Genomic DNA, 23,572 nt, shown 5'->3' with positions numbered 1-23,572 from the left:
TTTACACAATATTACAAATAAAAAACTTTAACAAATTGTAATGACATAATATTTAATCATAACAAGAAGAAGAAGAACTTTAATGTCATTGCACACAACTTACAATGAATGATTTTTCTGGCAGTGATCTCTATTAGCAGGTTGATGTCAGGTGTTTAAAATAATAACCTGATAAATAATAACCTTTAAAATAGTAAAATAATTTAAAATAATAACTTAAATAACACAATAATAACAAACACTAACGCAATATTAACACTAGAATACACAACCACATGAATCCACCACATTAAGTCCCTATAAAGACACAATAATAACACAATAATACACAATGTTCAGAAAAACAACCAATGTTTCTAAGTTCATGACGTCACTTATTGATTCTTTAGTTTAATTATTAATTCTGCCAGAGCTTCAACTTCAAGGTTTTACAATATTTTAATAATTTAATACTTACATGTCAGCGAATCTGTTAAAACTAGAAAGTAGAAAAATTACAGATTTTATAAAAAAATATTTTTACAAATTCATATTTCAGCTTGAATCATGAAATCTGAACCACTGCGAAAGAAAACAAAAAAAATAAAAATTAGCAGAGGATGGTTTCGATCCATCGACCTCTGGGTTATGGGCCCAGCACGCTTCCGCTGCGCCACTCTGCTACACGGAGCGAAGGCGCCCTAATTCAGTATTTGAAGTAGCATGTTAGCACCAGCGGAGCTAATGCTAGTGCGTTTGTTGTTGGCTGCGCGTATGATAGGAAAACAAAAGGATATGTGATACAAAAACTGGTAGAACGAAATATGGGGCATCGCCTTAGCTTTTCATTACATTTCAGGAATGTTGTATTACTATTTTAACGTTAGTTTTATTAACACTAACATTCGCTTTATTTAATAAAAATGTACCACATATACTATAACTAATAACAACACTGTTAATCCTAATATAACTAACTATATTTAATATTACTTTTAAATGGTCACAATTTTTATGCTACATTATTTTTTTCTTTGTGATGACAACATCTAATAAAGTTCTGTTTGTTCCGGTTTTACATGATAAATGTAAATGCTAGTGTCCTTTAGTTGAAGTTCGTTTGTAAATTACTGTATTTAATATATATTACACACACACACACAAATATTTCTAAAGGTTTGTCTGATAAGTCGGATAAATAGAAAGCATCAGGAGGAGACGTGGTGGTTTTCACAATTTATTAACAAAATGATAAAATAAATAAATACAAATTGATCAAATGCTCCTAATATCAACTCCTCCCCATGTTCCCTACAGTATTTCCTAAACACTGCATACAAAGAATTCATCACAGAAGAGGCTCAATACAGAGGTAAGAATCCCACCAGACCAGTCACAATGTCAGGCCAACAGAAGACACATCTGGAACAGAAGTCAAAAAATAAACACATTCCTTTCCAAAATCATTATGAAAAAATACAAACAATTATACAAATATTCAGATTGTGTAATTACCAATTTACACATTATTCAGCACACCAGGTGAACTTTTTCTTTATTCATATCGCTACAATGCATCTCACCAAATGGAAGATAAAAAAAGACTTCTTTTATTTTTTACTGTTTTAATTCTGTTTTTGTAGTTTTTTTGTTTTTTTTGCACTCAACACACCCCCAGTGGAATCAGCCGTGGATGAGGTAAGAAGCTGCAGGTACAGTTGGGTCTGGACAGGATGGAGGGATGAGGGACGGATGAACGGATGAATGAGTGATGGAGGCGAGCGGGAACGACGGAGAAATGACGTCATGTATCGACAGAATACTAGAAGGCCACAATCATGACTTGATCGTTTTAAAACTGAACCATGGAAAGACTCGAGCCACGGGAGCGACGCCCCCGTCCTGCCCCCGTCCTGTCCCCGTCCTGTCCCCGTCCCCGTCCCCATCCCCGTCCTGTCCCCATCCCCGTCCCCGTCCTGTCCCTGTCCCCGTCCCCGTCCCCTCCCGCCCTCCAGCTCGACGCCCAAACACAGCGACCGTGTCAGGAAGGTACGTCTGCAGCGTTCTTTGGATAGATTCACTTTTCAGAGAAAGCGAGGGACCATTTGGACATTAGGACCCCCCCATGTTCACCCCCCGTCCTTTTTAACCCACACATAAATCTGTAAAACAGCAAATAAGGCTTTTACTTCATGTCTGATATTTGTAAAACCTCAGCCTTCAGGTGTGTGGTTGCACAACCAGGAGTCAAATTCTTTCTAGTCCCTGGGACAGGAACCGCTCCTCCCTCCCTCCCTCCCTCCATCCATCCATCCATGGCCTTCTCTCCATCTCTGTCTCTGAAACCCGTTGCCACGACGACGTGGACGGCTTCGACTATCAAACTCAACTGAACGCGTTTGGCTTCAGGACGCTGGAAAGTTCAAAGAAAACGAAGGTGACTCGAGTTTCACATAAAAACTAAAAACAAAACAAAGAAACAAAATTAAATGCATATTAAAAAGGTTCCACAAATCCTGTATAAAAGTTTGCATAAGAAGGCATGAGCTCCGCCGCCGCCGGGGACGGCCGCCGCTAATCCCGTTGAAGTTTGATCGTCACAGGTTCCAGAGACCGGGTCCAGGACCAGGACCAGGACCAGGACCGGGGACCAGGGACCGGGACCGGGACCAGGGACCTGGGGCCGGGGGCCGGGGACCAGGACGGACCTTTCAAACTAAAACTAACATCCGGGGCGTGGACCCTCTCTGATAATAATACTGGTCAAACCAAAAGTGCAGCACTGAACTCCGAGCGGCTTCTCAACACACGGCCTCTGACCCGCCAGCGTCCGCACCACAAGTTTTTTTCCCGAATGTAAAAGTGAATCACATAAAAAGGAAAATAAAACACATTTAAGGCAACTCCTCTATTCAACAAAACACTATGTGGTCAATTAAAACGGCAGAATATGAAATCTAATATGAAATGGTTCAACTTGCATCGACTACTGGCAGCCTGAGGTGAAGGGACCGGGTTTGGAGGAGATCCTGGGACGGGGGGGGGGGATGTGGATCGGGTGAGGGGGGGTAATCCAGAGGGGTAGTAAGGTTCTACAAGTCACAGTGCAAGTCAAGAGACAAATATTATCTGCTGTTTGAAGAAAGGCACTCGAGGTACCTACTGTACAGAGGGAGAGTTTGTCTGGAACAGGTTTGGGCTTTAGAAAGAAAGCGGTGGTGAGTGAGGAGACTGAAGCCGTGAGTGAACACAGTCTGACATGAGGAAAGACCGAAGAAGAAGAAGAAGAAGAAGAACATCCACCCACAGACGACAAAACACACAACGCATGATATTCAGGAGGAACTGGTTAAACATTAGTTGCCATTTTTCTGCTAAGAGTTGCATCTCTGGCTCTTCTCTTCCTCCAGCTCCTCATCAGTGATGCCACTGACCCCGCCCTCCGCCCCGCCCCTTCCCTGACCCCGCCCTCCGCCCCGCTCGCCCCGCCCCCCCGGGATAAATAAAGTCGGATCTAATCTTCAGTGAAGGCAGTTTGAACAGCTGATGCCAGAAGTTCAGGTGTCAGATATGGTTCCAAGAGTCCGTGTGATATGAAACAGAAGAGTCAAACTAGACCGGGGGGGGGGGGGTTTACAGGGGCCACGTCCAGACCAGTAACACAACAGCATCACAACCAGGAAGCAACAACAACTACACACTTCAACATCCGTTTTAGTTCAAAGAAGAAGATGATTAGATTCAATAACAGAAAAATAGTTTGATCTGGACTCATGTCTGGTTCTGGTTCTGTTAAGTCCTGGTTCTGTCTGGCCCCGTTTCTGTTTAGTCCTGGGTCTGTCTGGTCCTGGTTGTTTAGTCCTGGGTCTGTCTGGTCCTGGTTCTGTTTAGTCCTGGTCCACAGGCCACAGGTTTGAAACGTCGTTTCATCATCTTTGCTTTGTTCCTGTGTCTGTGTCAGATCAGGATGTTGCATGTGAATCAGTCATCATGCTAACATGCTAAATAAGCTAATGGTTTCCATTGGAAGACATAGGATGGCCTTAGCGCTGCTAGCATGCTAGCGCTCACCGACGGGTGGGAGGGTCTGACCTCCTTGTTCTAAAACTAATGTTAAAGTGTGTAGTTGTGGTTACTTCCTGGTTGTGATTGTGTTGCGTTACTGGTCCGGACCCTCTAGATCAAACCGGCCCCTGGTCTAGACTGACCTGCCCCCCCCTGGTCTAGACTGAGCCGGCCCCCTCTGGTCTAGATGAAACATTTAAAGATGCTCCAGTGACATTTTAGAGGAACAAGGTTTGTCCTCAGCAAACGATGGGACGCGAGAGGCCCTGTTCAGGACTAGACCAGGGTCCAGACCAGGGCCCAGACCAGGGTCCGGACCAGGGCCCAGACCAGGGCCCAGACCAGGGCCCAGACCAGGGTCCAGGAGCCACGGATGGAGCTGAAAACCAGCAGCGTTTGAGACGAGCTCCAGAAAGAGAAGAGCAACAATCCAGAAAACATGAGCCGGACTCATGAGCCTCAGACTCGGGTTTAAATCCTCTAGAAAAATATGAGACGTAGAGATGCATACTCTGTTTAATCCATAGGAACATACAAAAAGCTCTTCAGCACTTCTTTGTGATGCAGCAAGCTTGTGCTTTAATCTCAGGGTTTGTGGCCTGGTCTGAGGAGCAGGATCGACCCCCCCCCATCATTATTATTCAGCCAGCTCTCCCCCCTGACTCCACCACCAACCAGGCCCTCTGGACCAGGAAGAGGACGGTCCCTGCTCAATTTGGATGCAACATGGTTTTGGCAGTTCAGGATTCAACAGAAATGCTCAAAGACCACCACCCCCCCACCTCAGCCCCCCCCCCAGAGGAAGGAGGGCTCCTCTCTGTGTTGATAATGCCGGTCCAGCAGGTTCAGGAACAGAAAGCACTTATTCTGAAGACTAGGAAGACCTGAATATCTTTTCCTATAAAAAGAAACACAGCCCAGATATAGAGTGAGTGTGTGTGTGTGTGTGTGTGTGTGTGTGTGTGTGTGTGTGTGTGTGTGTGTGTGTGTGTGTGTGTGTGTTGACATTGCAATATTGCAACTTCACATTTAGTGCTCACAGTTGACTCACTTTGACTCACAAATGAAGAACTCAATCACTACACTTGACCGACACCACTGAAGACATGGACCTGGTCCTCCCACTCAGCTCAGGGACACGGGGGGACACAGGGGAGATTAGCCGGGTTGAGGTGGTCTGGGACGGTCCGGTCTGGTCTGGTCCTGGTTCTATGGGGGGGCGTCGTGTTATTAAAGCTTCAGTGAGCCTCAGATACGACCCTGATCTGAACCAGACTGAAGCTCAGGTCCAGTCTCTGCTGGGGGGTGGGAGGGGCTGTGGGTGTGGTGGGGGAGGGGCTGGGGCTGGGGGTGGGAGGGGCTGGGGGTGTGGTGGGAGGGGGGGTCTGATAGAGTCCCAATGCTTCAGTCAGGGGTTAAAACCCAGGGAATGTTGTCAGGTCTGAACCAGGACGCTACAGGTTCTGCTGACGTTGGTCTAAATGTCCCATTATGTTCCAGACCCAGAACCAGATCCAGACCCAGACCCAGAACCAGATCCAGACCCAGATCCAGACCCAGATCCAGACCCAGATCCAGACCCAGATCCAGATGGGGGGCTCATGGAGGGCTGAGCCTGGCTGAAGCATACTGGACTGTGAGAGACTGGACGGGGTCATGGTGTGATTGGAATGGTTTCTGTCTGGGTCGGGGGCTGTTGGGGGGTCGGGGTCTGTTGGGGGGTCAGTCGGGGTGGGGCCGGGGCCGGGGCTGGGGCCTGGGTGGGGCCTGTGGGGGGGGGGGTTATTCACATTGAGTCCGTTGGGATGAGGGGATGAACCGGTTCTCTCTTCACTTTCTATCACAACACTGCTTCTCGGACCAGGACCCCCCCCCCCCCCGTTACCGTGGTGGCCTTTCTGAACACCCCCCCCCCCCGAGAACACAGGGGCCACTGTAACAGGCACACACTGGTGTGATGATGAGCTGAATCTCCCTCGGAGCGTCCCCTCCATGACGTCCTTCACTAATTGGCATGAGGACACTGGTGCGTTCGCTGTCCTTCCTGGACCCCCCCCCCCCCCTCGGTGGAGGGACGGCCCACGTCTCCCCAGAGCCGGGACACTCTGGCTGTATATCTACCATTGACACAGTCTGACAATACAATGCAAACAAACAACATTTATACAGATTGGCAACTTCAGGGCACCGTGTGGTGCAAGCAGAGTCTTCTTTTCTTTAATATATATGTTTGACTCCAGAGACACAGCTTCACTCCTTCGTGTCCAAACTAGTGACCAGAGCTGGCAAACAATGCTGGGAGGGTTCTGAGGTTTTGCTGTTGTTGGTGTTGCTGCCGTCACTGTGGCTGATCTCCTCCTGCTTCTCCTCCTCCTCCTCTGGTGGCTCCACCACGGCCGTCTTGTTGTCAGAGTTGTTGTTGGTGGCCCCGCCCCCCGCAGGGCTGTGGGCGGGGCCGTGGGCGGGGCTGTGGGCGGGGCCGTGTGGCTCAGACGTGCCGTTGGTGGTAGCGACCGTCGCAACCACCTCAGCCGCCGGCGCCGCCTCGGCCTCAGGCTTGGCCTCGGCCTCCAGACCAGTCTCTGTGGTAGCCCCGCCCCCTGCCCCTGCCCCGCCCCCTGCCCCGCCCCGGGGGCTGTTATCTGCTGTTAGGGCGGTGCTGTCAGTTTGGTTGCCCCCTCCCGTGGCTGTATCCTCTGCCTTCTTCTCCTCGGCGCTGTCCGACTTGGCTGCATCCACAGAGTTGAGGTCTGGAGCAGGTTCAGACCCCTCAGTGGTCTCAGGACCGGCTCCAGGACCGGCTCCGGGACCGGGGCCGGCTCCAGGACCAGCTCCAGGACCAGACTGGACTCTGACGTCCTGCCCCTCCGTCTCTGCCAGAGCTTGGTTGAAGTTGAAGGCTTGGATGAGGCGGATCAGGTGTTTGACTTTGTCCAGAGAAAGCTGCATCTCCTTCTGACGAGCCAGGATGGAGTTTTTGGTTTCCATGCATTTCTGAAGGAACAAGGAACCAGGATTAAACTCAACAACAACAACAACAACAACAACACAACAACAGGGTTCCTTCAGTGAACTTGTTGCATGCAGACACGTTTGTTACAGACACTGTTACAGATCTGATCAGAACTGAAGCTTCAGAGGAAATAAAGACCGATCGTTTCTACTAGTGGTCGAATGAATCGGTTCAACTCGTCTTCTGCTGAGTTTCTGGTTCTTCGTGGGACCTGGACTCAGTGCTGATGTGTGATCCTGGTCTCACCGTTATGGAGTTACTGAGCTGTTTGACTCGCTGCTCCAGCTGCTCTCGCTCCAGCTTCAGCTCTGAACTCCACTTCATGAGCTTCTGTTTCTCTTCTTCTTTAGCTGAAACAGACAGAGACCAGATCCAGATGAGTGAGGGCCCCGTGCACCGACAGGTCTTCACCAGCAGGAGGAGACTCTGGTCACCTTCTTTGTAGGCGATGTAGGAATGAACGATGGCCAGCGTGCCGGGCCAGGGGATGGCCTCTTCTTTCTTCAGGATCTGCAAAGAGAAGCTGGAAGTTGTCACAGACGCTGAGATGTAGAAAAGACTTGGGGGGAGGGAGGGGGGGGGCAGAGCTAGCGCCACCCTGTGGTGAGGCCGAGAAGGGACAAGTAATGAAGTGGATGGATGTGAGATGCTGAGATCTTTACACAATGAATGAGACAGCACAAAAAAACAATACTGCATCGTGTGTATGCTTACAAAGGATTGAACAGTCCTAAAGTTCAGGACCGTCTAGGAGGCCCCTCCCTGGACCCTGACTCTGCAGCGGTTACCTGATCTTGGCATTTTGGACAGATCCACATGCCTTTAGGAATGGTTTTCAGGGGCGGATCCAGGCAGTCCAGGTGATAAACACGAGAACACGTGTCGCACATGAGCAACTGGCCACTGCGTCTGCACACAGTGCAGAAATCCTCATGGATGTCTCCCTGCGAGGAAGAATTGGACCAATCAGTTTCCCTGCCCCACTGAGCCCCCCATGATCTGGTTTAGTCTGGGGCTGGCCTGGTGTCTAATGGACATGGTGTGTTAATGGGCTGAGCCACAGGCTGGTTAGAGTGTGTAGTAGTTATTAATGGTTCTGGCTCTGGGCTACAGGACTCTGTTCACTTTGTAAGGCTGCATCAAATAAAAACCAACTGATGACTGGATGGTTATCACATGGAGACAAACTAATGGGTGTGCAGGTGATGGGCGGAGGGTGTCCGACCCGCTGAGCTGGCTGTCCGTCTCCCCCATCGTTACTTACATCCCCAGAGCTGGGGCTGGGCAGGGGGAGGGGATGGACGGGGCTGGAGGGGGAGGTCGGGGTGAGGCTGCCCAGCTCCGGGACGCTGCTGTATTTGGGTGGACGACCTGGGTGAAATGAGACAGACGACAAAGACGGAAAAAACAAAAAAAAAAAACAAAACAAAAACAAACAAAAAAAAACAAAAAAACAAAGAAAAAGAAAGATGGAGAGGGGGAAAAAACAAAAACAAACAGTCTGTATGACATACCTTGGAAAGGGAGTCTTCGTTGGCTAGCATGAGTCAGGGGAGCGGAGGAAGAGGAGCAGGAAGAGGAGGAGGAAGAGGAGGAGGAAGAGGAGGAGTCAGAAGCACAGACAGCAGTGTTAGTGCAGGAGACCGGCTCCATGGAGCTGAACCGACTACAAACCTGCTGGATGGACTCATGTCAGACCTTAACACGTCATCCTCACTGGGACTACAAATATGTCACTGGGACTACAAATACACCACCTGACCAAAAAATAAAAGCTCCTCCCCTCTAGTCTGTGGGCGGAGCTCCTCCCCTCTAGTCTGTGGGCGGAGCTCCTCCAGCTTTGACTCCATTGGTTCAATAAGAAGCTTCTCCAGTGTCTCCAGGTTTCTTCCATCCAGTGTTTTTATTCAGATCTTGTGTTGATGATGTCTCAGGTCTGATCCACTCAGTCAACTTTCTCTCTGGGTTCAGGTCTCGGACTCTGGTCTGGTCTCATGCTCCCTGAACCTCTTTCTCTCTCTGAGCCCCATGAATCCTGATGGATGGAAGAACCTGCTCCTTCAGTGTATTCAGGGAGTCAGCTGACCTCATCCTCTGAACCTGGACCTGAACATCTGCACCAACCCCACATCAGGGGACATTTGTGCTGCTCCCTGTCAGACTGGAGCCTTTTTTCCCGGTTGTCCTCCCTGATCAGTGGTTTTCTGTTCAGTCCCTTGAGTTCCCTTCACATTGTCCATGGTGTGAAATGCTCTTCCTTCCACTATTAAACACAGCCCTGAGTTCTACTGCTGCTTTTCTTCCAAACGTTTCTCCATCAATCAGGATTTATTTCTTCCTGGTAGAACATGGTTCTCCACTGTCCTTCCAGTCTGTAATAAAGGTCTTAACCCAGTTTTAGTAGTTTCTAGATGTTTCCTCTGCTTGATGCAGCCAATGATTTGACCCTTCTCCACCAGACTAACATCTCCTCCTCCTCCAGACTAACATCTCCACCTCCACCAGACTAACATCTCCTCCTCCAGACTAACATCTCCTCCTCCACCAGACTAACATCTCCTCCACCAGACTAACATCTTCTCCTCCACCAGACTAACATCTTCTCCTCCACCAGACTAACATCTCCTCCACCAGACTAACATCTTCTCCTCCACCAGACTAACATCTTCTCCTCCAGACTAACATCTCCTCCACCAGACTAACATCTCCTCCACCAGACTAACATCTTCTCCTCCACCAGACTAACATCTCCTCCACCAGACTAACATCTCCTCCTCCACCAGACTAACATCTCCTCCACCAGACTAACATCTCCTCCTCCGCCAGACTAACATCTCCTCCTCCACCAGACTAACATCTCCTCCTCCACCAGACTAACATCTCCTCCTCCACCACAGGATGTGGAGGAAATGAGAAGCTCCTCATTGAATCAGTTGGTCTTAAAGAACCTGTTGAACTAATGATCCACCAGGAGGCGCTGGACTATGAGCTCAGTTACATCCAGGTGGAGGATGGACTGGACCTTTATGGCCAGGTGGTGTAGTTCCTGCTCTTAATCTGGACAGGAACTAGTGGAATATTTGAGCTTTGATCCCATTTATAAAGTGATCGACTTGAGACGTGTTAAAATCTGACAGAGCTCCACATGACAACATTAATCCGGCAGAAACCAGCTGTGAGAGGATTACTTAGAGTTAAACCTAAAAGCCAGTCACACTCATACAACTTCATTAGCTACCTCCTACAATTCCCAGGATGCATTTCAAACAGTCCCAGCAGGTTTTAACCAGAGTTCTTCTTCTTCTCCACAGAGACGCTGCTCAGGTCTGATCATTATCACTCTGCAAATATTCAACCTGGCTGCAGGATTCATTATTAAAGCTATATGTGTTCATGTTTTATTTAAAGACGTAGAGAAGAAGAAGAAGAAGGAGAAGGAGAAGAAGAAGAAGGAGCTGAAGAAGAAGAAGAAGAAGAACAAGAAGAACAAGAAGAAGAAGAAATCTGGTCTGAAACCAAACGAAGCGACAAGAAGCAGCAGCAGGAGAAAAGAGCAGGGGATTAGTGGCGAGTCACAGATATGTCTCTACGATGTCTCAACTGTCTCAACTGTCTCTACGATGTCTCAACTGTCTCAACTGTCTCTATGATGTCTCTGATGTCCCCGGTCCTGGATAAACTCTGGTTCTAGTGTCTCATACAGACCTCTCTTCCTGGTCCCCTGGTGCAGAGGGCTGTTCAGGTAACTCACTGCGCTCTTTTTCCTCTGAAAGACACAAAAAGTTTCACGTTTACGTCACATCCAGGATTCAGCTGATAAATATGGACTAAACACGTCTCCACTTCCTCTCACTGGTCAAACCGACGCTATTTTCGCGCCATCTTATGAGCTTCGAGCCAGCGTCTGATCAGTTCGGTCCGAGGGCGGAGCCACGATATCGATGCCCCGCCCACTCTTCCTCCAGACTCACTGGTGTTTCCGTTTAGCTAATGCTAAACAGCTAATGCTACGCTACTGCTCCACCTCCACCAGCTACAAGGAAGTGTTGTATACACTGAGATTATTTTCCATTTATTTTTTATGTCCCATCCTGTTGTCAAATAACGAACTAAAACCAAAACCAAAAAACTGACAAAGAACATTCATCAACATTGTATTAACTTAACCGTGTATTTTAACGCCCACTAACATGGAGGGGGTGGAGCTTATGATCTATACTTCAGCCTCCAGCCACCGGGGGGAGCTGTTCCATAATAAAATACAGTCTATGGTTTACTCACAGATTCTCTTCCCTCCTTTAAACTAGAACTGTCACAAGACTTAAAATCTCTGGTTTTAATTGAACCAGGAAGGACGACTCTTCGTCGTTCATGTTATTTAACATCTCGTTACCGTGGTAACTGTGACGTCCTTATTGAAAACTGTGTCGCTCATTGAACGAACCTCGGGTTCAAACACGGCTCCGCTGTAAACCGGGTTGGCCGTCGTCCTCCTCTTCCTCTCCTGCCTCTTGCTCTGGATTTCTGCAGATCACAACACAGACGTTAGCTTCTTCTTCTTCTTCTTCTTTTTCCTGCAGCCAGTTTAAAACTCACTCACCTTCCAAGTGGTCGTGTGTGACGAGGCCCAAAGAAACCATGAAGGCCAGTTTCTGCAGGAGGAACAGTTTGATCAGGAAACACTAAATATTCACAGAGTCTCATTCTAGACCAGGTTCAGGTTCAGACCAGGTTAATATAAAGGGACCGGACCAGAAACAGTAATGACAGAGACGTAGAGAAGGGATGTGACCTGATGATGGATCCTACCTCTGGGTTCTCTTCTTTCTTGGGTCTGGGGGGCGGAGACAGCGGAGGAGTGGAGGAGGAGGGGGGGCCGGCCTTCTGCTCCGCTGCTCCTGATTTAACAGTCTGCTGAGGAGGAGGAGGAGGAGGAGGAGAAGAGGAAGAGGAGGTGGAGGAGGAGGAGAAGAGGAGGAGGAGGAGAGGAGGAGGAGGAGGAAGAGGCGGAAGAGGAGGAGGAGGAGTAGGAAGAGGAAGAGGAGGAGGAGGAAAAGGAGGAGGAGGAGGAGGAAGAAGAGGAGGAAGACAAGGAGGAGGAGGAGGAAGAGGAGGAGGGGGAGGAGGAAGAAGAGGAGGGGGAGGAGGAAGAAGAGGAGGGGGAGGAGGAAGAAGAGGAGGAGGAGGAGGAGGAGGAGGAAGAGGAGGAGCAAGAGGAAGAGGAAGAGGAGGAGGAGGAGGAGGAGGATTCATTTTTAATGTTTTTATATTTTACTATTTTTGTCTCTGTTATTATTATATTTGACGTCCTGCTTTTCTGTTAATATGTTTGTAAATGTGTGTATGTGTGTATATGTGTGTATCAGAATGTAAATAAATGACATCATTAGTTTGTAAAGGTATAAACATGTGATCAGCTGTTCAGATAAACAGTAACAGTGATGATGTAACAGTGACGCTACCTTGGGCTCAGGGGTCAGGCTGCTGATCTGGATGGGCTGGGCGGGGGTCGGGGTGGGGACGGGGGCGGTGTTGGGGGCCTGGGCGGGGCTGGCGAGGCGGGGGGGCGCGGCCACCGAGGTGGCGATGACGATGCCGGTCAGGGGGGCGGCGCCGGTCTTGCCGCAGGTCTGTCCGTTGACGATGCGGACCTGGTGGATGGGGGCGGCCGAGGGCAGCGAGGACGACAGCTTGGTGGCCAACATGACCGGCCTCTGCAGCATCTGAGGGGCCGCCATCATGGGCGGGGGGGGCGCCGGGGCGATGGGAACGTTGGTGGGCGTGGCCGGTTTGGGCCTGACCTGGAGACGGGAGACAGCCAATCAGAAAGCAGCAGCGAGACGAGCCGACACCACTGAGTAACGCCACGGAGGAGCTCCAGCTCAGGCTAACTGACGCTAAAGCTAACGCCACTAACACTTATTTCACTGTTTGTCATTTATTTTTAATATATTTATAACCCCCCCCTCGTCCCCCCCCCGACCCCTACGACATGAGTGGAAAATGAGATGCTGATAAACCACAGTACCTCTGCAAAAACATGTCAATACATAATCAATGCAATTAGCATTTTTCTCCCAATGCACATTATTTTTATTTTTTAACTTTGTGTTGTTCAATTATTATTTTTTTGATGCTACTGTGCCTTAAATTTCCCCCCAGAGATAAAAACAGTTTCTCAATCTTCACTGTTAATATAAAATGATATAAACCAGAGGTCGACCTCACAGTTGAACCAGGGATTATTTTGGTAAAAAGAGAAAGTTTATCTCAGTCTCCTGGTTCAGGAAATATTCTCCACGGTGGAACTCTGGTCCAAGTCTAAATAAACCTGGTTCTTCTCTGAGAGAAACTAAACACTGACGAGGTTTTACCTGCAGCGTAAAATTAAATCAGTTAATTAATACTTTGATGAATCCCAAGTCATTCAGTGAATAAATCACTTCGATCTGAGCAGTAATTTTGTCTGTGAATGGAGCTGAACCCTGATGATGAAACGACTGGTCGCTCTCCCAGAGGTGTCACTCAGCATTAACATCAACCACATTTCTGCACTAAAGGGTTAAAACACAGCAACAGCCAGGAAGACAAAATCAAAAATACCAAGAAGCTGCAGGAAAACAAGCCGTCCACACGAAAAGGTAAAAAACACAAACACTCAGGCAGGAAACCTGGAAGACAACCTGTTCACACGTCGGTTTGAAAATGAAAAGAAGCACGAGAAGGAGAAGAGATGAGTAGAGGCAGCACAGAGCAAACAATGTTTTAGTGCCACGCAGCAAGGCATGAGTTTGCTTCGGTGCCCCCTGCTGGACCTCAGGTGGACCACACACACGGATCTGAGGGGGTTAGGGTTTGGAGGCGGGGCTTACAGGGACGCACCTGTGGCTGAAAGGTGGGTCGAGGCATCAGTCTAGGAGGAGGGACAAACTGAGGAACTTTGATTGGCTGGGAGGAGGCGGCGGTGGTGGTGGCCTGCACCTGAGACAAAACCACAGCAGATGGTGGATCTGTCCGTTACCGTGACAACGACACCTCTGTTACCGCGGCGACGACACCTCTGTTACCGTGACGGCTACACCCCTGTTACCGTGACGACGGCACATTTCCGTAATAGCAACACCTGTGTTACCGTAGCAACAATGTGGAACCTGTTATCGGACGTTCGTGACAACAGAGTTTGGACGACGAACTTGTTCAGTCGAGGGAAAGATTTCTCTGATCTGAAAACGTTCTGACTTTAAATAAAAACCACTGGGTTTTTCACTGCAGGTAATAATAAAATAAGTGTTTCTACTAAACGTTAACTCCTCTGGAACCGACCGGATTCACGGCCTGGACGTCACCAGGCGACCAGAGTGAGACGCCTCAGCAGAGTCTGGCTGCCAGGAGACCACCACTCACCCCCACCGGCTCCAGCACCGCCCCCATGAGACACCGCCAGCCTCCCGAAGGCCCTGAATGCATCTTAAAGGCCCTGAAGGCATCTTAAAGGCCTCCTGAAGACCCTGAAGGCCTCCTAAAGACCCTGAAGGCATCTTAAAGGCCTCCTGAAGACCCTGAAGGCATCTTAAAGGCATCTTAAAGGCCCTGAAGGCATCTTAAAGGCCTCCTAAAGACCCTGAAGGCATCTTAAGGGCCTCCTGAAGGCATCTTAAAGGCATCTTAAAGGCCCTAAAGGCCCTGAAGGCATCTTAAAGGCATCTTAAAGGCCCTGAAGGCCCTGAAGGCATCTTAAAGGCATCTTAAAGGCATCTTAAAGGCCCTGAAGGCATCTTAAAGGCCTCCTGAAGGCATCTTAAAGGCCTCCTAAAGGCCCTGAAGGCCTCCCTCGAACAGATCGGATCAGATCAGCCCGATCAGAGGAACCGGAGGAACTTACCACCATGGCGTTCTTGGACACCAGCCGCACGGGCTCCGAGATCTGGTTGGTCAGCTTGCTGGGGGTCACCTGCAGGTTGATGGGGGCGTTCTGTGAGTCGGGCTTGGTGATAGCCGTGGTTACCATGGCGACAGTAGCCGGGCGTTGCGGCAGGACGGAGCCGGGCAGGGCGGGCGTGGCGGCAGCTTTCAGCACCAGAGGTAGAGTCTTGGTGGTGAGGACCGGCGTGACCGTCAGGGTCTGGGGAGGAAGAACACGTCATGATATTATTATTATCATTATTATTATCATTATTATTATATTAGCTCCAGAATGAGCTGAGCCTCCTACCTGCTGCAGACCTCCACCTATCTGCTGGGTCTGCAGGAGGGTGGCTGGCTTGATGTCGCCTCCTGCAGGAGGAGTCTGGACCTGCAGCTGCAGCTTGGTCTCAGGCTCCTGTTTCACCAGCAGCTCCTTCCTCAGCTGCTCCACCACCTTTTTCTGGAGAGGACAGGAGAATATAAACACCCACCAAACACACAGGTCAAGTACTTTATGGTTTTATTCTATTAAGAATGGGCAGGAAGTGTTTTCATTCATGGTCAGATGGTTCCTGCTGTACAACAGTACAAATACTTGGCCACTGTTACTGGTAGAAACTTCACATTTTGAGGCCGACACTGATGCAGTTTGCACATTTACTTTAATCCTTCTTAACCTTCTCTTTTATTGGTGGGAAACAAGGTGAACGTGTCTCAGTTTGTCCAAGTAGCGTTAGCGTTAGCGTTAGCACCAGCTGATCCGGTAGTGACAGGCAGCAGAACCAACCCATAAAGATGGAAGACGCTAAACAGCACGTTGGTCCTCTCCATGGGACATTTGAGGACAAAGACACCAAGAGGGACCAGTGGAGACACATAAAGTATCATCACACTCGCAGGAAGGAGTTTTCTTTCCAGCTTCAAACAGCACATGAACCAAGCCAAGCATACGTTAGCCGGGGATTCTGCTAGCACTTGGGCTAACGCGGCTAACAGCTGGAGACAAACCAAGACAAACCAAGACAAAGACAAGCTGCCAATGCTGCTGCTAATATGTGTCAGAGCTGCTAAACAAGGCTCCTCATTAATAATAATAATAATAATGGAACTGGTTCAGAGATCAGAACAAACTAATGTCTAAGGACACAACACATTCATTCACCACCTGAACAACAACCACAAACCACGAGGACCAGAGCAGCACGAGTCAGGAGGAAGTAAAAACATAAAACTACATGTTTTAGCTCCTACCGTGTCAGAACCAGACTCTGGTCCTGTGACTCTGGTCCAGACATGTAGAGGAGAAGCCTCCTCGTCTCCAGGTGAATTAACCGGAGAACGTGCTTTAAACCGAGTCGTTTTGTGTTTACCAGAAGAACCAGTGACAGAAATAAAAATAGATCTAACAGAGGCTAAAAATAAGAGTTCAGAGCTGAAACCAAGACGCTGGGATTCAAACACATTCTTTAGCTTGTGAAGAAAACTGACCTGAATAAATCTGATTCATTTAACACGTGGGATAAATAATGTGTCTTAATCGTGAACGTTTTTCTTTTAAATTAAATGTAAGTGCTTATTATTACCATTACATAAAAATATACAGGCCCGTCCCATATGATATTTCAGGTATTTACTTAACATATATGTTTCTATTTCACACTAGAATTAATACATTTCAGTGTATTTACATTTCAAACATGTTGTTAAACTTGTGTCTGTGTCTCTGAGCTGGAGAATCTATGTTGAAACAGGGTTTTATTATAAATCACATAAACATCTAAAACTTCCACTAATGTGGAAGAAATGAATGTAGATTATTAGATTTTAAATTAGAACATGATGAAGACGAGATAATTCAATAAAGTTAATTAAATAAAGTATTAGATGTATTTGCTTCACTAGATAGTTTTTTTTATATATTTAGTTCTTTGCTGGTTTTATTGTGTGTTTATTGTGTGTTTATTGTGTGTTTATTGTGTGTGTGTGCTGTTGGTGATGGAGAGTTCATGGTCTGAAGCAGGTTTTTACTGAGCACATGACCAGAAACACACTGAATCTATTTATAGTGAAATAACAGGAACAACATCAGTGATATTTTTAAGTCATGAAAACCAGAGTGTGCAGATCCCGGATGAATCCAGCAGGAGGCAGGAGAGATTCCTACTCGCTCCCAGCAGGTTCATCAGGACACGAGGGCGAATAAACTCATCAAGAAAACGCTGCCGACAGGAAGCTGAGACCTGACGGGTCATGTACCTGTTTCTCGCTGAGCGCCGTGATCTTCGCCTGAAGTTCGTGGAGCTGCTTCTTCAGATCAGCGTTCTGAGGAGGAAGAACGGGTTAGAACGTGTTAGAACGGGTTAGAACGGGTTAAAACGTGTTACAGAGCCGCCTGTCAGAGGAGGAACCAACACAAACATCTGCCCGGTTTTACCTGAGGGTCCTGCTTCATCTGAGCAACCAGTTTCTGCAGAAGAAGAAGAAGAAGAAGAAGAGGAGGAAGGTCAGAAACAAACAGCACAGTGACACCTACTGAACACAACCATGAACTACACCCAGAGGAGGTTCATGAGCAGAGCTGCACAAAAATGATCTTTTGAATAAACTTTATGGATCTTCCTGCAGCTGTACATGCTAACCCTGCTAGCATGCTAACACACACTTGAGTTTCTCCTCCAGGAGACGAACCTCTGGCTCCGGTGGAACGAGAGACTCTCAGTGAAACTCTGAATAGACGCCACCGACTCCCAGGTCACAGCTTTAGGAAACAGTTCAACCGCTGTCTCTGTTTTTACAAACTGAAGCTGAACCTTGATGTTTTCACCCGTTTAACTAATGAAGTTTAACCTGATGCTTTAGAATGTGAATCTAAACTGATGTTGGAGAGTTAACGTTTTAACACGTTTTAAGTCCAAATCCTACGACCAGTTTAAGACGACGCAGCATCAAACACAACATGACAGCCTCTTTCCTATTGGTGGAAACATGCATCCATCAACCAATCAGGACATGATGTGTCAGTGGTTGCTAAGCAACAGTGAGGCTATATTCAGTCTATGGAGACAGGAGACAGTTTAGAGACATTCAGACATTATTACTGGTTGGACACCTGATAGTTGTGCACATGGTCCTAAATAGTTTTAATGGAAATAGTTGTAAATAACTAAATGTGTTGATCAGCTTTAGAAATGTCCAGGTTAGATTTACATTCTAAGTTCTAGAAATGGTTGGTTCAACATGTTTGTGGTTTTCTAACTGGTTCCTCCTGGTTCTGATGGTTCTAGTCTGGTTTTAGCTCCAACGTGTTCACACAGTTTGACAGAATGAAACCGAACCAGGAACCAGATAAAAGTAGAGTCAGACTCTGGACTCAGGAGCGTTAATTTTCCTCTGACTCTTTTCATCTGTTGGACATGTTTTTCCTTTTCATGAGTGGAGTCGGTACCTGATGGATCTGGATCTCCACCTTCAGAGCCTCCTGCAGCGTCTGTAATTCCATCATGGATCCCGTCAGTCTACCAGCCGATCGATCAGCCTGAACACACAGAACCACAGGACGTCCCGTTGAGATCGGGTCAGACACAGACTGGGTTTATTTCTCCTACATGAGTCCACGTTACCTTAACACCGTCTCCAGTAGGAAAACCATCCAACTGAAGCATGAAAGTGCCGCTGGAACGAAACACACTCACATGTTCATTAGAGTTAATTAAACAGACCTATCACATTATTATTATTATTATTATTATTACTTCTTCACACATTTATTCAAACTCACTGTCTCACAGATAAATAATCTACATTTATTCTACTTTCTCTCGTTGGTCTTTTGATGCTGGGACTCGACCTCAGAACCTCAGAAAAACTAAATGAAAACCTTTAATGAAACTAAATAAACTCAAAGTTCATTAAATTAGTAACTTCTTCTCATTATTATATTCATTAAATACAAGTTACCGTCCCAGAATCACATCACACTCCAACAGCAAAAAACATTATAAACTTAACAAAAGGATTTATTTAAAACGTAAAATATTACCATGTATATAATTAAAACGTTCATAAGAGACTATTATTATTATTATAGTTGAGTTAATTCACTGTATGTACAGATGTGTGGGTGAATAAATGTATGTACAGAAACATTTAGATTTATTATTCAAACTAAAAGGATTAATTTCTAACTTTCATTTGACTGAATTTTACATTTTAATTCAATGAAATCAAAACTGTTTCACAATAAAAATAAATAAGCTTTAATTATTGTTCATTAAATTTATTTTTAAGTCAATAAAATGAAACTCTTTACTGTATTATCAGAGTATTTTTCCATAATAATCAAATTCAGCCTCATCTTTTCCTTATTGTTGTAAATGATCAGTGAGTTGGAAGAAGAGTCGAGATAAATAAAGGTTGGTGTCGTTAAATGAGACTCACCACCTGGCTGTGGGACTGACTCCACCCCTCTGTGCTGCCCTGCGACACACAACAAACACACTCCGTCAAAACTCTTCACAGAAGTTTAACAAAGACAAAAACAACTAAAAAACCACTAACAGTCACTAACAGCTGATTCATTCATGCTCCAGCCAATTAGAATTAATCCTGGGATTCACCAATAAATATTATAATTATGGATAAAAATAATATCCATAAAGATTCACCAGATGATGAACATCAACATTTAAATATTATATCCAAACAGTTTAATGAAGCCACTGGACGTGACACATACACCACGACCTGGACGGATTTATGATACATAGAAATAAATACTGAACAGAATGTCGCGTTAGCATCAATATCTCCAGTAGCATCACCATTAGCATCAATATCTCCAATAGCATCACCATTAGCATCAATATCTCCAGTAGCATCACCATTAGCATCAATATCTCCAGTAGCATCACCATTAGCATCAATATCGCGATTATCATCAGCATCTCCATTAGCATCAAGTTTTGCAACAGCATCTCCATTAGCATTGCTTTTAGCCTCAGCATCAATATCTCCATTAGCATCAATATCTCCATTAGCATCAATATCTCCATTAGCATCAGCATCTCCACTGGCATCAACATCAGCATCAATATCTCCAGTAGCATCAGCATTAGCATCGATATCTCCATTAGCATCATGACCAGCATCTCCAGTAGCATCAGGCCCAGCGTTTGCTCTTAGCGCGTAGCTGGTCGTACTAGCGCCCTCTGCAGGATGAAAACACGTTTTCTCTTCAGAGTCTGAGTCTCTGAATGACTTTGGTCGTGTTTATGTTTGGGTTCAGATTTTTTACGTAAACACTGAGACTCATTAACACATTTCACATTTTACAGATTCATCTCAGCTGCTTGTTTCCGTTCAGTGTTTCATTATAAACCACCGGTCGTCCTCTCATGTCACAGACAAAGACGCTTTATTCGTCCCAAACTGGGAAATTTCACTGGATAAACGTTTAACAAGTTTTCTCTTCGGTTCTGAAGCTGAAATTCTTCAGTAACATCACATGTGTTATAAGTAAAACTCACATCAGACGTCCAGCTGCTAAAGTTTATTTTTCTCAGTTAAACATCTGTACTTTTACCACTGGCTGCAGGTACAAAAACACATTTCCCTAAATAACTTTATTCACCGTAAGTTTATCGAGTTCACTGGGCTCCAGTCTGAGAACCATGAATCATTTTATCCAATATTTGATTTTCTTAAATTAAACCAACAATCACAGGAACGAAGACATGAAGTTTATAAACTGATTAAACTGGTTTTAAAATGATCCAGATTTAAGACTCACACAGGTTAAGTTCTTCTTTATTTCTGATGCTAGTTATTCTAAGGAAGGAAGGAAGGAAGGAAGGAAGGAAGGAAGGAAGGAAGGAAGGACTCTAACCTGGACCTGGATCAGGGCGTCAGACATTAGGAAGCAGCAGAGATAAGCAGCAGTATAATAAATAATAATAAATAGACGCACTGACCAGGTACCAGGACCTGGAGTAGTGTCTGTTTTTATAAATCACTGTGAAAGAGGCTCCAGCTAAATCAGATGAAAACAGTGCAATAAAAGTACAATATAGTAAAAACTTATACCTGAACTCATAGAAGTACTGCATTGAGGAAAAGCCACTGCTGTAACTTTTACTCAGTCAAACAGTAGAATTACTCCAATTAACTGGCTTGTATTTTAAATTAAACTCTAATTAACTGCAGCTGTACACAGATAAAGTACGAAACACTAGAGAAGAAGTATCGAAGTACTGCATTAGTACTGGAAGAAGAGGAGATGGTACCCAGGTACTTTCTTTATTTCGTAAAGTTAAAGTTTTTATGTTTGAGTTTCAATGTTTAATTTAAGTTAATTCATTGACAATTTAAATATTCTTCTCTTAGATGTAGTGAAGTACTCGGATACTTCTTCATGTACTTTAGTACTTCTTCCAGTACTACATGTAATATGTAATGTACTCAGCTGTTTGTACTCGGGTACTATGAGCTGTATGTACGTGGGTACTTTTCCCCAGTACTGTGTGTATTCTAGTACTGGCTGTACTCTGTTCCTCCAGGTGTACGTACCCAGCTGCTGTAATTACTCAAGTCTCTTTTTGAACGCAGTACTTCTCCCAGTACTCTGATACTGTGTGTACTGTGGGCACTTCCACCTGTGTGAACTCAGGTACGTCTTCCAGTACTTTTCCCAGTACTCTGGTGTGTAGTGTAGTACTGTGTGTACTCTGTACTTCCACCTGTGTGTACTCAGGTCCTTTGTATACCTGGGTACTGGGGGTACTTGTTGCAGTACTACAGAACTGTGTCTACTCCAGTACCCTGGTGTGTGTACTCTGTGTACTCTGTGTGTACTCTGTGTACTCTGTGTGTACTGTGTGTACCGTCTCCCCGGGTGGGACATGAAGTTGGGGGCTGAACTTGCCCACATGCCGCTGCAGAGGCCCGACAACAACACATGGAGCCAAGATGGAGGTTTGAGGAGCTGAGCTCCAAACACTGAAAAGTCTGTTTCTCTTTTTTTGTTGTTGTTTCGTCGGTGAAATAAATGTTTTATAATGCTCTTATTAAACATCCACGGCCCCCTCCCTCTCCCCTCTTCCCTCCCCCATCCTCCCCCCCAGAAACCCGCTTTCCAAAAATCCTTCCCACCCGGACTCGAACCCGGACCCGGACCCGTTTTTTTTTTTTTTTGAAGCGACATTTGCTTCGCGGAGAGAACAAGTGGATAGCGTTAGCCGCTAATGCTAATGCTAGCCCCGCTGCTGCTAGCCGCTCGGCTAACGCTCCGAGCCACGCTGATAACTTCACCCCGAAAAAAGAGACGGGGGGCCGGGGTAAGGAGACGAAGGAGCGCGGACGGGAGGGTCCCTAAAGTCCCTAAAGACGCCATCTTTCCCCCGGAATGATGACAGCGAGCGGCCGTCCGTGGCTCTAAGTTCTCTCGGCCCCTTGTCCTCCACAATATCAACTCCTAGAATAAGAAACACACAGAAACACACGGAGCTAACAGCGGCCGCCAGCCCGCACACCTGCCCGCAAAGAGCCGCTCTCCGCCGGACACAGCACCTCCACCAGCACCGCAGCAAACTTTCACCACACACAACATTAAAGTTAGGAAATTAAAAAAGCCCAATGTGCACTTACTTACTCAGCAGCAGTCCTCCTCTCTAGATTAATTAAATATATATATATTTATATATATATTTATATCTACAAGAAGCCGATCCACGGTGGAAGAAGAGCTCCAGAAACAGCCCGGCCGCCGTCCTCCCCGCACGGCTGCAGCCCGGAGCCGTATTTTAGATTTAGTTTTAGTGAAATTTGTGTAAAAAACAGAGAAACTGAAGCTACAAAACAAGAAGAACTCTTCTTCAATCTCATTCAGCTCAGCCTCAGCACAGCACAGATCCCTGCGCCTCGGAGCTGGAGGAAGGGGGACAAAAACTCCGCACCCGTCCCGCTGGTGGTCGTCGATCCACGGCGAGAAGTTTGATATTTGTTCGAGTCCCCCTTAAAGTTCCTTAAATCGGGCCGATGAGCGAAGCGGGGCGCGGGGAGGACGTGTTCGAACCGCGGACTACTTTTTGTGTCGGTGCGGCGAATTTATTTCACTTTGCCTAAGGAACGGCGGTGCTGCGACTCCCATTGCCTAGGGAAAAAACCCGGATGTAAACTCAGTGAAACTCTATGGAGAGAAAGTCAGCACACACACACACACACACACACGCAGAGAAACACGGAGTGATCCGAGTTCCACGGTCCGTGTCCGTGGAACTCGGATCACTCCGTGTTTCTCTGCGTGGATCCAGAGCCGAGTCCATGACTTCTCCCACCGAAGCCTCCGGATTGTTGCACTTAATGGAGGAGAAGGAGGAGAAGAGGAGACGGATGAAGGAGGTGGAGGAGCAGGAGGTGGAGGAGGTGGAGGAGGTGTCGAGGCCTTTTCTCCTCCTGCTCCTCTGTTTTAAACGCCTGAATAAATGAGTGGAGGAATGTCTACCCAGACCCGCCACTTCATTAGGTACAGCGGTGCATTCTGGTGCAACAGTCCTGCCATCATTAACACAGTCTTCACTAAACAGCAGCATCCGCTCCTATAAATGGTTCATTCCA

General features: G+C 46.7%; 1 protein-coding gene across 2 annotated transcripts; it reads right to left on the bottom strand.

The window, feature by feature from the left end:
- Positions 1-1,203: 1,203 nt before the first annotated feature.
- On the bottom strand, positions 1,204-23,150 carry phf21ab (PHD finger protein 21Ab). Of its 2 annotated transcripts, none has more exons than XM_047596681.1 (19): positions 22,604-23,150; positions 19,400-19,438; positions 18,583-18,634; positions 18,408-18,497; positions 17,397-17,429; positions 17,219-17,284; positions 15,270-15,422; positions 14,940-15,179; positions 13,940-14,038; positions 12,520-12,858; positions 11,867-11,971; positions 11,658-11,709; positions 11,502-11,581; positions 10,763-10,823; positions 8,322-8,428; positions 7,846-8,001; positions 7,492-7,567; positions 7,304-7,407; positions 1,204-7,038 (listed from the first exon to the last, which is right to left on the bottom strand). In XM_047596681.1, the coding sequence occupies exons 3-19, from the start codon at positions 18,622-18,624 to the stop codon at positions 6,295-6,297; spliced, it is 2,547 nt and encodes an 848-aa protein (XP_047452637.1). In that variant the 5' UTR covers positions 18,625-18,634; positions 19,400-19,438; positions 22,604-23,150; the 3' UTR covers positions 1,204-6,294. The 2 variants fall into 2 exon arrangements, with proteins under 2 accessions (XP_047452637.1, XP_047452638.1); XM_047596682.1 differs by having other exon boundaries at positions 11,867-11,968.
- Between the last annotated feature and the right edge of the window lie 422 nt (positions 23,151-23,572).

This window comes from Mugil cephalus, chromosome 10 (assembly GCF_022458985.1).
Source record: "Mugil cephalus isolate CIBA_MC_2020 chromosome 10, CIBA_Mcephalus_1.1, whole genome shotgun sequence".
NCBI classification, from domain to species: domain Eukaryota; kingdom Metazoa; phylum Chordata; class Actinopteri; order Mugiliformes; family Mugilidae; genus Mugil; species Mugil cephalus.
This window is presented reverse-complemented; position numbering and strand designations above follow the sequence as displayed.

Bases quoted from the DNA above. Each gene is read 5' to 3' on its own strand.
- phf21ab (XM_047596681.1), bottom strand. From the start codon at position 18,624: ATGCTTCAGTTGGATGGTTTTCCTACTGGAGACGGTGTTAAG. The intron at 17,285-17,396 runs GTAAAACCGGGC...CTTCCTCCTCAG, and splicing joins AGATGAAGCAGGACCCTCAG to AACGCTGATCTGAAGAAGCA. The intron at 10,824-11,501 runs GTTCGTTCAATG...TGTGTCTTTCAG, and splicing joins GAGCCGTGTTTGAACCCGAG to AGGAAAAAGAGCGCAGTGAG.